General features: G+C 42.5%; 1 protein-coding gene across 5 annotated transcripts in view; it reads right to left on the reverse strand.

Moving 5' to 3' along the window:
• LOC119651975 (semaphorin-1A) overlaps positions 1 to 14,309 on the reverse strand; it is a 499,683-nt gene that overhangs the window by 28,144 nt on the left and 457,230 nt on the right. For all 5 annotated transcript variants that reach the window (XR_005249508.1, XR_005249509.1, XR_005249507.1 and 2 more), the window contains exons 6-8: positions 768 to 872; positions 481 to 569; positions 107 to 248 (exon numbers count right to left, since the gene is read on the reverse strand). Coding sequence is in view for 2 of the 5 variants with exons in the window: in XM_038055882.1 (XP_037911810.1) it covers positions 107 to 248; positions 481 to 569; positions 768 to 872 (336 nt within the window). In the remaining 3 variants the exon portion in view is untranslated. The remainder of the gene's footprint in view (positions 1 to 106; positions 249 to 480; positions 570 to 767; positions 873 to 14,309) is intronic.

Below are 14,309 nucleotides of genomic sequence, written 5' to 3' on the forward strand. Positions count from 1 at the left end.
AAAGCCAATGATTGAGCGAATGCTTCCAAGGAGCAATACAAACTTTTCCAATTTATTACATTTCACCTAATCGTATTGTGGATACGCTATAAGGGGATGTACTTACGAATTTCATTGAAGTAGAACGGGAAATCCCCGGGCATGGAGCAATTTAATCGAGACTTTAAAAAGGACGTCCACCGGTTTCGAAATCGATTCGGTCCTCCCTTATCCCATTTACAAACTCTTGCTATTCGTGAATATACGGCCTTTTGTGCACATCCATTTTGTTCATTGTCGGAAGCAAGCGAAGGAGCAAGAAAAGAAGTAAAAATTTCCATTTTACTATTATAATAAAAAAAAAGTGTATTAAAATGTATTATTCCATTGTGGTGGTAGTCTGGAGTCTTTCTTATTATTGTTGCCGGGTTTTCACGTTATTTAATAATAAAGGACAACAAATTTCTATTTGCAAAGCCATTATGGACCTTGCCTTCGTACCTTTCCGCAATTTATGTATTCAACAGCTGTTTCTCGAAATAGGAAATACACAAATTCGCCCTGTGTGAATGATCCCACGAAATTCGGAGCTGAAAAGTGTGGAGAAAACAGGAAAAAGGTTAACACACAACTCGATAATTCACTTTTACATGGTCAAATTGATATGGAAGCAACGTCAATATTTCCACGTTGTACATAAATATCAACTTGGGCCCAATTCCTTATGGAGAATATTGATTAGCGTCCACATAGTCCTTTTATATACACAAATGAGAGGGTATACCCACCATTTAAGCTTAGACTATCATATTGTTCCGTCTGCAAAGGCTCTCGATAAATTATAGGATCACTTCCACTAAAGTCGGCAACCGTTCCCGAATATAATTCATTGTCTGAAAATAATAGATTGGAATAAGGCGTTATATATCATACTCGCATAGCTAGATATGAGCGCACAGCCAGGAAGCCAGGACACCGAAAGAAAATTATATGATATGAGTTCAGAATTAATAATGTCTTTGACTGTAAATAGTCCTGATAGCGATTCCGATAGTCAATTTAATTAATATGAAGATCAGACCGTAGGAGGACGAGAAAAGGACGAGAGGAAGACGAGCAAATAAAAGGAAGAATCTACAAGATAAGTTTCTAACGTATTGGAATGTCTACTCGTCGAATTTGAGAGCTTATTTACATCTTCTAAGAAAATTAATTGTTATAAAGTTCCAGAGAGTATTCCACACACGCTTGTAACGTTGAAAGTTTGACTTTGGTATTTCAATTAGTGTTGATCTTGGGGAAGTAAACATAATTCAACGTTAAAATATATATTTATGAGGACTTTACTGGAGGATTTTAGTGTTTGGTGAATATAATTGAGATTAAGAAATGGAAGAGAACAAGCGGTCTACTATTCAGGGAGACTTTGGTTGAGTAAATTGAGGGAATCTCATTGTGGATCCTTTTCATTTTTTTTCCTGATTTGAAACCTGGTGGTAGTTTGAAACATGTCCAAGTCTATTCCGAGATGAATAATATGATGAAGATGATTTAGGGAGTTTTCTTAGTGAATGTCAAACAAATCATAGTGTTCCGTCAGTTGCCAAACTCAATGGTCTTTGTTCTGATATATTAAGCCCACTTTAAGTCTCATAAGGACAACTTTAGTAGATGGACACTAAAAGGGAAAGTTGTATGCTTGTATGCAGTTCCTTTAAGGCTTATGAGGACACCCTGAATAGAGGTCAGATAATCACCACTCGCAAAAACATTCTGAGTGAATGGCTTTGACCACACCTTCCAAACAAACTTCTCCACAAAGGTGATGCGCTGTCACTAAGCCGACGGAAGGCAAGACATTTGCGGAAGTCCTTAGTGAAATTCACTACAGGATGAACCCCGAAGACAACGGAGCAGATCTTTTTTCTATACGGATCGGCGGAGTCCTGAGGGAACTGGGGCCTAAGACGACTCGCAAGAGTACGTTCTGCGAGGGGGTTAAGGGACTATTGTGGGAGAAGACAAGAGAAAAGGTGGAGGAGGCCATTAAGCGTGAATGTCCTGAGGTAATCAATGTCCGAGTAGGTATCCAAAAACTCGCCGTTGCGGAAGTCTCCGAGTAATATGTAAGGAAACTCCTTAGCAACGGGAAAATCAAAATTGGATGGGTAGTATGCAGGGTACGAATGTGGATAGTCGCCACCAAGTCAGCACCTTCCAAGGGACCGGCCAGGAGGACAGCATGCGCCTGCATTGAATTGGGATACGTATCATCACTGCCAAGCCGACCATCAAATACTTGGGGGTGATGATAAACGGAGGACTAAATTTTAAGCAGCACATAGAGCATACCTGTAAAAGAGCATCCACCACGAGTATGGCTCTGGCAAGGATGATGCCGAACGCGGCATACTTGCAGGCTGCTCATAGCCAGGGTGGTGAGCTCTATCATACTGTATGCAGTCCCAGTTTGGGGAAAAGCACTGCAGGTTTTAGGCAATACACATAAACTGAGTACGGTTTACAGAAGAACATCCTTAAGAGAATTGAAATAATAAAAACTTGTTGTTTCTTTTTCGTTGGTGTGGGTATTTATTCTTGCAAATACCGATATTTCGGGAACCACTTGTTCCCTTCATCAGTGCAAACAAAAAAAACTTGTTTGTTGTGGGAACTCTAGGTGAAGTGCTATCACCGGAAAATTTTGTCCGGAGAATGGTAGCCTATTAGCCTGTCAGGAAGACTGGGATGCGATCAATTCCATGACCGCTGTAATCCAGGATAAAACTGCGAAAAGCAGAAGAAGGGAGGAAGGCGCGGTTACGAACCCCGCGGGTAGACGGAAGGAGACCTAGCTAAAGTAAGCTAACTCCGCCCCGTGATGTAATACCTAAAGGTGGTTCCACGGGGTAGGGGGGACTCGGGAGTGGTTTTAGTGGATAAAAATCCCACACTTTGGCGTGCCCAGGCCAGAGTCTTTTGAAAATTTCCACTTCCTAAAAAAAGAGAAGGCCAGCATGCCGGAGATGCGGCCAGGTAGGTCACCAAGCGAAGACTGCAATGAAAGCCAAAGCTGCGTTCTCTGTAGGGATCGCGGCTCGTCTGGTGAGAGCGTCGCACACACTGCGTGCTCATGGTGGTGACAAATCTCTAGGGCAGTACTGAAAAGGACTAAGGTGCGAAAGGCATGATCCGCATTTTAAAAATTAACATGCATCTGAGTACAACCATTTGCTAGCGCAGCTCGCTGTGGAGGTAAATGGTGATCAAGTGCTAATCAGCGAGCAATACCGAAACAGGGACCCGGCTTCATGGCATCTCGACTTATCAGCCACCGCTGCCATCTGGGTTCGGGACGACTTTCAACTTCTTGTTCTTGACGAAGGCCGAGGGAACGGGTTTGTCTGGATCCGGTGTTTAGGGTTAACGTTTCCAACGTTTTGTGTAAAACAAAACCTTATTAAAATCGGTTTATTGTCTGTCTGTTTGTCCATCACACGCATTTTTCTCGAAGACTGTAGCAGCGTTTGACATAAAATTTGGTGGAAAGGTGGGAACCGTGAACACTCACGCATACAGTGAGTTACATCCTTTTATGTCGAATTTAAGGGGAGGTCTCCATACATGCAAAAGGAGGGTGTACATTTTTTTTTCAACCAAATATAGTCATGGAGGGTATCAAATGAAAGGTCTCGATTAGTACTTTCCGAAGCTGGTCTTAGTTTTGACATTTTATGGAAAGGCGAGGAGTTCGGGAGGTCGGAAGTGGTCATTTATTTCACGGGGCCATTCTCAGAAACTGTCCCAACGAAAAATCTGAAAAAATCAAGAGGCTGTCACTATATGGTGGCTTGGCTCCGAAATACCTTCCATACTGATATCCCTTGAAATAAAGTTAATAATAGTATGTTACTATAATTTTCAGTAATTGGCTGCAGAACCCCCCTTAAACTCATCCTAGCACCAGCAATGTAGGCTATAATATAGAGCTTGATTCTACCAAGTTTGGTGGAAATAGTACTATTACTAACAAAGCTATAATAGGTCAAATTTGTCACTTCTTTGGAAATTCATCATTTTGAATGTCAATATCACCCGAAAGTTGATATATGCGTATATTACCTGTTACGTACTAATGGGACAAATTCACACTCAAATGTCTTCATAAAACAAATACACAAAGCCTTTCATACGTGAAGCGTCCAGCGTCCGGTTTCCCGACTTGTTTAGCGTTGACGCCGAATGAGACGATGTCCGCCTTTCGAATCCTGGTAGACAGTGATTTTAATGTCAGGGTCCTTAAATGGAGCATGCCTTATTCAGACTCCAGAGGGAAACGGATTCTAGAAATGGCCCCGTAGTTTCAAACACCGGATCCGCACCAACGTTTCGACACCCAGGCTATGAAAGAAGCATTCCTAACATCACTTTTTGCGTCGGAATCTCTGGCACTAGCGATGGACGAGTGGTGAGACTTTTTGGCAAGTGATCAGCAGTACATCGCGCACGAAATGTGTTGACGCTACTTGCCGGCGAGCACCTACTCAACGCTCCCCCTGCCTGTGGAATATGCGAGGGTGAACATCGGGAAGTTCGTTGACGCTTTTACAGTAGGAGGGGGCTTTGGTGAGTGGTAGCGTCGCAGCTGACACCGTCGTAAATTCAGTGATGAACCTGATAACGACGGCGTGTGCGGCTAAATGCCTCGGAGGGGCCCCAGCCACGACAAGCCTTTTATGTACTGGTGGACGGCAGAAATTTCCGACCTATGGAGGGAGTGTTATAAGCTTCGCCATTTGGCACGTTTACACGCCAACGAGGAGGCATGGGCCATAAAGGCACAGTATAGATCAGCAAAAATGAGACTCCGCAGCGTGATAAATAAAAGTAAAACTCGCTACTGGCAGAACCGGGTAAAAGAGGTGAATGAGGACCCGTGGGGACTTGGCTATAAGCTTGTCACCCGGAAAATCGGGGCTATTCGGAAGCCCTGCATACTAAGTACCGATTCGATGGACCACATTGTACGGACATTACTCCCCAGACTTCCTGTATGTGTTGGTTTCAATAACGCGGAAACTGTCGAGGATTGCCCCCGTTTCACAATGAGAGAGCTCGAAGAAGCGGTTCTCACTATGAAATAAAAAGGCGCCAGGTCCTGATGGAATCCCGGCAGAAGTTTACAAATTGGTGTTCCGCCAACGGCCAGCCTTGCTGCTTGGGGCATTCAACGCTTGCTTAAAGGATGACATTTTTCTATGTCGCTGGAAGGTGGTCATACCCGTGCTGATCAGAAAGGGAAAAGGAGAGCTGGAGCTCCCGTTTGCATACCGACCGCTGTGTATGCTTGACACTGTGCTCGAGATGATCATCAGGAGTAGACTCGGTGAAGCGATCCGCGCTGCCGGTCACTTATCCCCAGAACAATTCCGTTTCAGAACAGGGAGATCCACAGTGGATGCTGTTATGGAGGTCATGGATACGGTTCACCGAGCCGAGGCACACAGTCGCCGATCTCGACGGATAGTGCTCCTTATAATGCTTGATGTCAGAGATGCCTTCAATTCCATAAGATGGAGAGATATGCTAGGTCCATTAGAAAACGTGTCAAGCTATCTCCTGCGGATATTGAGGAATTATCTGAAACACCACTCCCTGGTCTAGGAGACGCTAGAGGGCCAGAGGAGAAGAAATCACGTCAGGAGTAGCACAGGGATCCATCCTAGGGCCAGATCTTTGGAACGCTTCGTACGATAGTCTGCTGAAACTCAATATGCCCGAAGAGACGCGCCTGGTCGGTTATGCAGACAACGTTGCGGGACTTGATGCCGGACGCACTGTTGAAGGCTTGGCATATTGATGCGACGGCTAAGCGGTTGGATGACTGCTCATGATTTTAGCCTTGCGCTGGAAAGAACTGAAATAGTCATCTTGACCAGAAAGAGAATCCCGACCCTGCGTCCAATACCGATCGGCGAGTTGACTATAGAATCAAAACCAACGGTTAAATACCTTGGTTTAATGCTCGACTCGAAGATGACCTTCTTCGAGCAAATCAAAGCAGCAGCGGACAGGGCTGCAACTGGAGTCTCGACCCTGAGTCGTCTACTGGCGAATGTTGGGGGCCCTATATCTACTAGCAGACCTCTCCTTATGAGGGGCACGCCGTTGGTTCTGTTCTATGGTGCGGAGGTATGGGCTGATGCCCTTGACAAGGAGGTGCATTGTAAGCGCCTTGCTAAAGTGCAGAGACGGGGAGATTTGCGAGTGGTGTCTGCTTATCGCATTGCTTTAGAACCGGTCGTGATGGTAATCGCGGGAGGGATCCCCATTGCCCTCCCTATCTACAGCCTTAAGGGCGAAAATTTAAGAGAGGTGGTTGCCTGTGAAGAACTTCAACGCACCCTTACCGAGTGGCAACTCTCTTGGCTAAATGAGCTAAGGGGCAGATAGACTGCGCAGCTCATCAAAAATTTAGACTCATAGCTGAACCGAACGCACGGTGAGATTGATTATTTCCTTACCCAAATTCTAAGCTGGCATGGAGGTTTACAGTTTTACTTGCACAGGATTGGGAAGGCCCGATCTCCTGATTGTGTGTTCTGCAATTGAGTGGCGGACGACGCTGAGCATACCTTTTTCTCTTGCGAAAGGTGGGACGGCTTTCATCAGCAGCTTTATGCAGATACTGGGAAGCTGCTGCAGAGAGATGCTGAAGAGCGCTGGCAGCTGGAGTCATGTTGCGCATTATGTCCAGGCTTTTCTTATTGCGAAGAAGATTGAATTCGACCGGCAGAGGGATCGGATGGCAAGGGACTCTCTGAACTAACAACTCCCTTCTTCCCCTTCCCCTCCCGTTGGTGGAAGGAATTCCCTGACTTGAAGGTCCCAAAACCGGGAGAGTGAGAGGGCTAGCCCGAAGTAATGTATCAAACGGTTCCAGGTTAGTTCTCGGATGACAGGGAAAACGACAATATAACTTGACTTTTAACCTAAAAATTCTCCGAAATCGTTATCAACCAAAGATATTGAGGAGGAGGAAATTATTTACAAGAAAGTCTCGAGTAACTGTGTTCACCAAAATATAGTGTCGTGGTGAACGAATCTTGACAGTCCCTCATGGAACAATAATTGGAACTTTTTAATAATGCACAAATATTCAACTTTTCATCACCCACATAGAGGCGGAAATCAATGTACATTTCTCGACAACACCAATCACTTCAGAACAAAGAGGACGCATCAGGACTGCAACAGCTGACGCTATTAAGGAAAGTAATATTAGCAACGAGTGGAACACCAACAACACACGGAGAAGGAAGAGCTAATAGAAAAGCCAATTTACTATATTAAAGCGAACAAATGTAATGCACTAGCTATATTGGACAAAAATTACAACGACCTTACAGAAAACTCGAGGCCGGTCTTCAGCTACAGTTTGTGGAACAGGTCGATAACTACATACCATTCTTCTTGTTTAGGGGAAAGCAAAAGTAAGTAAACCTAGAAATCAACAGCAAACCGACAGGTTCCAAATCAGCACAAAGTTTCCTCTTTCAACCACGTTATATCGCAGATGATAACCATCTCCTAGGAAGGCGTGGTGTAAGAGACCAAGTGCATTATGTCGATTGAATTGATACATCGCAATTCTAAATAAGTCGGGACACCGGAAGCGGGTATGAGAGGTTTTGTGTATTTCTTTTATAATAATATTTGGGTGGATATTAATCCCATTAGTACCTAACACATTATAATAATAATAATCGTTGGCGCAATAATCCATATTTTATCAGGACCTTGAAGTGTGCTAGAGCACTTCATTAAAGACCATATCGGTACACAATAGTACACTGTAGGAGGCAATGTGGGTAGCATTACGCTCGCCCGAGATTATTACCCTGATTTGACTCAGGTACTTATTCACAGCTGAGTCGACTGGTATCCAAGAGCCAGTCACGATAATAAATCCCTCTGCCACCAGCGAGATTTGAACCGCGACTTTTCGCTATGACACCCCAGTGCTCTAAACCATCCACTTAAACCATCCGAACACACAAAAAAGAAAAGTTTGGAATATTTCAAACCCGATCATTAACCTAATTTTGTTGTTGTTTTCATATGGGCCTGATCGTGCAGCATATTATTAAATGCATTTCTGACGTGCATTTCGGACTAATTCAACCGGCGTGGCATTGCCGGGATTTTTGGTGCTGGACAGAACCTTTAGCACCTTATATCCAGTGAATGTTCAGCCATTCGTAATGCTGCGCGATTTGTTTATTACCTAACCCAGATATCACTTCCATAATTCACATGCAGTTCGCTAGTTCTGGCCATTTCGACTGTTTTATTGGTGAATGCAAAAGAAGTCCTTCGGATCACCATTGTGATTGAGATTGATTTGAGTCAAGGTTATTTGCAATTTGCGTTGGGGGTTCCTTGGATTCTAGGTCTCGACCACTACCTACAACATGTCGATGGTAAAAATTTTTGTTTTTTTTTCTGGGTAGGATTCAACTTAGGTACACTGTGCATTTCTTGCTGATGTTGCTTTCATCACATTTTCAGTGAGTCTTTGCCTATTGTTCACATCTGTAAATACTGTCGTTATATAATCGAAGTAGAAGCCTGTAAAGCATCTCAATTTCATATTTTTCCTAAGTTGCGTTTCCACGCCCGCATCAATGTCATCTTCTTTTTCTTCAGCCTTTGTCCCGTTCACAAGCGGGGTCGGCTCGTCGTGATCGGTTTCGCCATTTGGCTCTATCGGATGCCTGATCTGGGTGCAATCTCGAGGCTTTCAAATCCCCATCCAGCGAATCAAGCCACCGTTGCTTAGGTCTGCCTTTTGGTCGTTTACCATCGACTTCGATGTTCAGACCAATCTTTGCAAGTGAATTCTCGTTTGCACGAATTGCGTGACCATACCATCGAAGACGCCTCTCTCGCAACTTTTCCACGATCGGTGCAACCCCATAACGATCGCGAATATCCTCATTTCGGATGTGATCTAAACGTGTGACGCCACTAGTCCAACGTAGCCCGCATCAATGTCATGACCGGGAATATTTCACCCGACGCTCCCTCCGGGAAAACACACATACTAGATCCATGGTCAGTCTCCTTCCATATTGTACCTAACATCTAAACACGTTAATAAATCCCTCTGCCACCAGTAAGATTTGAGCCCCGACCTTTCGCTATGACAGCCCAGCGCTCTAACCACTTAAGCCAGCTTCCTTCCATATTTGTTTGCTTTCAAAAAGTAACGAGTTCAAATGATGTTCTGTATCTTCAACGAATGAGTTACGAAAACCTAGATAAGGACGAGTAGGGTGAGCCTTGACCACAGATCATAAGACGAAGGGTAAAATCAAAAATTTTATTTCTTTCTTTCATTTTAAATTGTATTTTTTGCAGTTTCTCTCACTGAATTTTTGTAAATATAATATTATTCCCATACCAACTGGACTGGAATCTATAAAAAATACAAATTTTGATGGAAGTATATAATCCGTACAACCTGGTTATTAGATTGCATTAACAATTACTGAAAAAGCTTAAATTACCCGAATTCCACTAGTGTTTATTGAGGTTAAGCGTTCTAGGATGTTGTTCGCTTTTAGATGGAGGTCACGTTCAAAAATGAAATCAATATAAAAATGATTTTTTTTCTATTTGAACTTTCTATTTCTACTTCTTAACTTTATAAGTTACTCAGCACCAACTTCGATCCGAAAAACAGATGACAGAGAAAACAAAATTACAGTCTTTGTATATAATCTAATTATGAAACATCTTCTCTTGGAAATTTGCTGATAACTCACAATAATCAATCGGTTGATTGAAAGGCTGAGGCTAAGATTCATTAGTAGATACAAAATATGACAATTAATTTCGGAATGGAAAAAACTGGCGCTTCTTTCCCAGATTGGCAGATACATAATACTCGAGAACCATTTTGAAGAAGAATTTGTGATTTCCACACGAGTTGGTCTAAGGAAGTGAAAAGATGACAAATTCTACAAAATGATTTTACACGTGCTGCCAATTTAGGTGAAAGTCATCGCATTAGAATCAGTTCCATGGAAAAGAGCTGATGGAAGTTGTACGAAATTAACTTTCTGAACGTTGTCATGACCAAACCTGATGAAGTAGATACATGGTATTCGGAACTACGTTGAAAAAACCTTTCGTCTTAATATATACGAGAGAATATTTGGGACAACCCGATGAGGAGGCTACAGGCAAAATAAATTAATGCATAAATCTGTACCTAATGGTGGTCACCACCAAATACAACGACTTGGATCTTGGGAAATTTGTGGTTTTCCAGATGGGATGAATCCTGTTTTTGGCCATACTGTTTTGAATTTTGAAAGAACAGAATATATTCTAGCATATTAATTTGGATATTGAATAAATCAATTCATTTTGTTCAAATGATTTCCTCCAGATTGTTTGGAGTTTATGAAAGATGCTTTCATTTGACATCGATACGGACTCTGAAATAGTCGGTGGTCTTTGGTAGGAGTGTGAAATTAGCTTTCAAATTAATATTCAATGAAAATTTCCCATTTCCCCCAAATTTCCCATATCCATCCATTTTGTATCCAAAAATGGAACAATCATTTACAGATTTGATCCAAATGGAATCTCGATTCCCATTCGACTAATCGAAACGAAGTAAGCTGTTCTTTCGAACATTTCGTCTTTCGTGTGCATCAACAACAAGGTTCGAGTTGCACTTTCCTGTATGCAAATATTGCAACGCATACCCAACAATTCCACAACATTACGTACTTAAATATTTTTATATTATCTGAGTCGGTCTGCTTAGGTGAAATGCATCTAATTATGCGTTAGCATGGAAATGTGCATAGCATTGCAACGCTAAAATGAAAAAAAGGTCAAGGGTTTCTTCTGATTTGAAATAAATACAATAAAATGAAAGTGATAATTTAACACGAATCTTTAAAGGCAATACTGTGAATTTAAGATGGTGGGATATGATGATGGTAATAATAAAAATGCTAAGTAGCGGAAAAGAGGGAATGTTGTGAACAATCAAATGAATAATCAGTTCATGATACAGCTGGAATGGGAATATTGATTGGCAAGTGATTAACAGACAGCATATTACCCACTGACTATCACAATGACTGAATAATAAGCGCGTGCATAAAATTGGAAGAGGAGTGCTGTTCGATAATAAATCCACTCAAAGATTAATTACCTGCTCAGTAATAGAGAAATACCATAGGAACCAGACGTAGTCGTGGACACTCTGGATAGAGGGTGTACACAGGAATTGAATTGTCAATCAATACAGCATTCATTAAGGTATTGCCGTTCAGAGATCTAATGTGAAGCTGTGAGCCCGTGAGTGGTATCTTAAAAAATTACTGGCAGAAATTCAACGAGACCTAGTGGTAGATGCAAGTGCCGCAGCATATGTTTGTAGAACTATAATGGCGCATCAACCAAACGACGAAGGGAGGCGCTTATGCAGGGCTAGTCAAGGCATCAAGTGATATTAAGGAACAGCAGTGAAAAATCGCAATCATCAAAAAGAAGGCAACATATCTATGTTAAAGGCTAAACCACTTAAAATCTAAGCAGTTTTAGACGAATTTAAAATGGAACTAATCAAAGTCAGATGCAACATACAAATCAAGAAAGCATACCGAGAGTTTCACCTGATACATGTGCTGAAGAGTACGAGTACGAAAGACAAATTTGGTTCATTATACGATATCGAAAGACCGGTCGCAATGAACGCCGCCAAAGTCATCAAAACTATTCAGTGCCGAACAATCTTCAGAAAAGCAAGCGATGCTTTACGGTTTCTTACCAGGGCAGAGGCAAATCGTCAGACGCTGCCTCACCTCTGCCCTAGGAGCAGCGTGACCGTAGCGGCTCGCAGATGTTGAGTGCTCCTTTATATAATTCGTAGAATACGACATGCCCACGAATTATATTGAGTGCAAATCCGCCTTATTGGCCAGAGCTTGGCCAGAGCTGAAGATCTTCGTTTTGAGAATGATGGGGTCCTAAGTCTGCATCAACTTAATGCTGGACCGGACCAAATGGGGAGCGACTTATTCCCTCTTTCCTGGTCCACGGACCCCTCGCTTAGGGCTTGCACCCAAACTTTTTTCAGCTCTGGCCAAGCTCTGGTCAATAAGGCGGATTTGCGGGCCGCTACGGTCACGCTGCGCCCAGGGCAGAGGTGATCACAGTTGCAATTCTATCGCTGTGAAAAACGGTTTGTACAGCGTTAACTCCGGACTCCTAAGGACAAGCCCTCCCCCATCTCCCGAGCCTGGCTAGCAGAGTTATGAAACGACAGATCAACGGAACACTTCACGGCCAACTTAGTAATTTTTTTAGGGTTTGAGGGAGGGGGGAGGGCGCTTGGGCTCGTAGTTGATTTTTGTCAACCCAAATGGTATTTTGCTCGTCCTGCAAACTTAATAAGTCGTTACAAAGGGTTGATTAAAAGATAAAAAGTATTACGTTGCGTAGGTCTCAGCAAAGACTCACAGCATTCACAGGGGGTTTTGAGGGAAGTTCCATGTAAGGTTGAAACATGGGCGTCTGATACAGGATAAGCCACACATTTTTATCTCAGTAATTGCTGCCCATTTTTCTGAAAAATTCCTACACATTATATGTGTACGATGAGAGGACGCACACAGAAAAGATCCAAGATCATGAGAAGCACCTTTCTCTTACTTCTTCAACCGAAGTAAAGACAAAACAAACATAGTTATTAATTAATAGTTATTTATTATTAATGGTTATTATTAATTGTTATTAATTGCAGGTTTATTTCAGTAGTTTGTGGTTAATATTTAAATTATTAGTAATATATATATATAATGAATTTTAAAGTAAAAAAAAAATAATAATTAGATTTCTTCCTCACTAAAACTACAACTTAAATCTAAATCTTGAAACAACTCGTTTGTTGCAAGTTGTCCCCGAAATACTTCATCATCATTAGGACAGCTTCCTAACTTTTCTTCGAGCATTTGTCCTAACTTTTCATTATTGTCATACTCTTCTTCGTCTTCTGAAGAAGACGAGTCGCTATCATCGTCTGATGAAGCACTGTCATCCTCCGAACTTGAATCTCCGCTATCTGATGAAGATGATTCGTCACTCCCTGAAGATGATGAATCCTCGCTCCCCGGTAAAAGCGAACTTTCCTCGTTGCTTACATGGAGTTTGTCCATAACAGTAGAAGTCACAGATGATACCACCTCCACATTCCGCTCAGAAGGATAACCTTTGTTCTCCACCGGCTGCGGCAATTCCTCTCTCAGTCGATGTGGTTCGTCCTTCAGTTGCGTTTGCTCTCCCTTGTTGGCTGTTATATGGTTATTATTTAATGCTTCTTGATTCTTCCCAATAATATTATTTTCTTGATCACGAGCCACTACCTCTGCCGCTTTTTTGTTTTGAGTAAGCTGCGCTAGACGCTCCTTAATTATAGCCATATTCTTGCGCACTGGGTTGGAATGATTTGCTGTACTAAAAGTGAATTTACCTTTGCTGGCCAATCGCTCCCTTAGACTCTTAGTGGGTTTGGTTTTAACAGGCTTGACACACTCTTTCTTTTCAGCCTTCTCATTCTTGGGAGCTGCCGCCATTTTACCTTGCTGAGCTGTATGATTTCCTTTGATTATAATTCGCTTCTGTGAAACTGCTGTCGGAATGTCAATAACGATTACTTTTCTTGGTGATTTTGGCATGCTTTCTTCGTTGCTGCTTGTTTCGGAGCTCATTTTAGAACTACCGTTCAGAGTAGCACCAAAGCTGTCGGGCCGATTTCCTTGACTCGGCAAGTCGTGTGACATTTTGTTCTTGTCTGAAGGAGGGGGGTCGCTATCAGAAGATCTCCTTCTGGACGAATTGGCTTTTGTCTGCGTCGCAATACGAGCCGAGCTACTATCGCCATCTGTAGCAGCAGTCTGTCTTCTTCGGTCTTGCTTCCCTTGGTCCACTTCCGCCTTCTTCTCACTTGAATCTCCGTGACATCTAGTAGAGGTTTTCAACCGATCAGTCTTTCTAGAAATATTCTCTAGTGCGTTAGCGAAGCCGTCCTGTTCCTTCTTAACAGAATGATGATGTGATGATTTCTCTTTTCTTGATGGATCTTGGCATTTTGTAGACTCTTTTATTTGGTCGACTTTTCTTGAGATATCCCCCAAGGCACTAGCGAAACTGTTTTTCTTCGCTGAAGAGTTAAATTCGGAATGGGGACGTTTTCTTTCTGTAACGTCACTATGAGAAGACTTCTGCTGAGAAGCATCATTGTC

The sequence above is a fragment of the Hermetia illucens genome, chromosome 3 (genome assembly GCF_905115235.1).
Source record: "Hermetia illucens chromosome 3, iHerIll2.2.curated.20191125, whole genome shotgun sequence".
Classification (NCBI taxonomy): domain Eukaryota; kingdom Metazoa; phylum Arthropoda; class Insecta; order Diptera; family Stratiomyidae; genus Hermetia; species Hermetia illucens.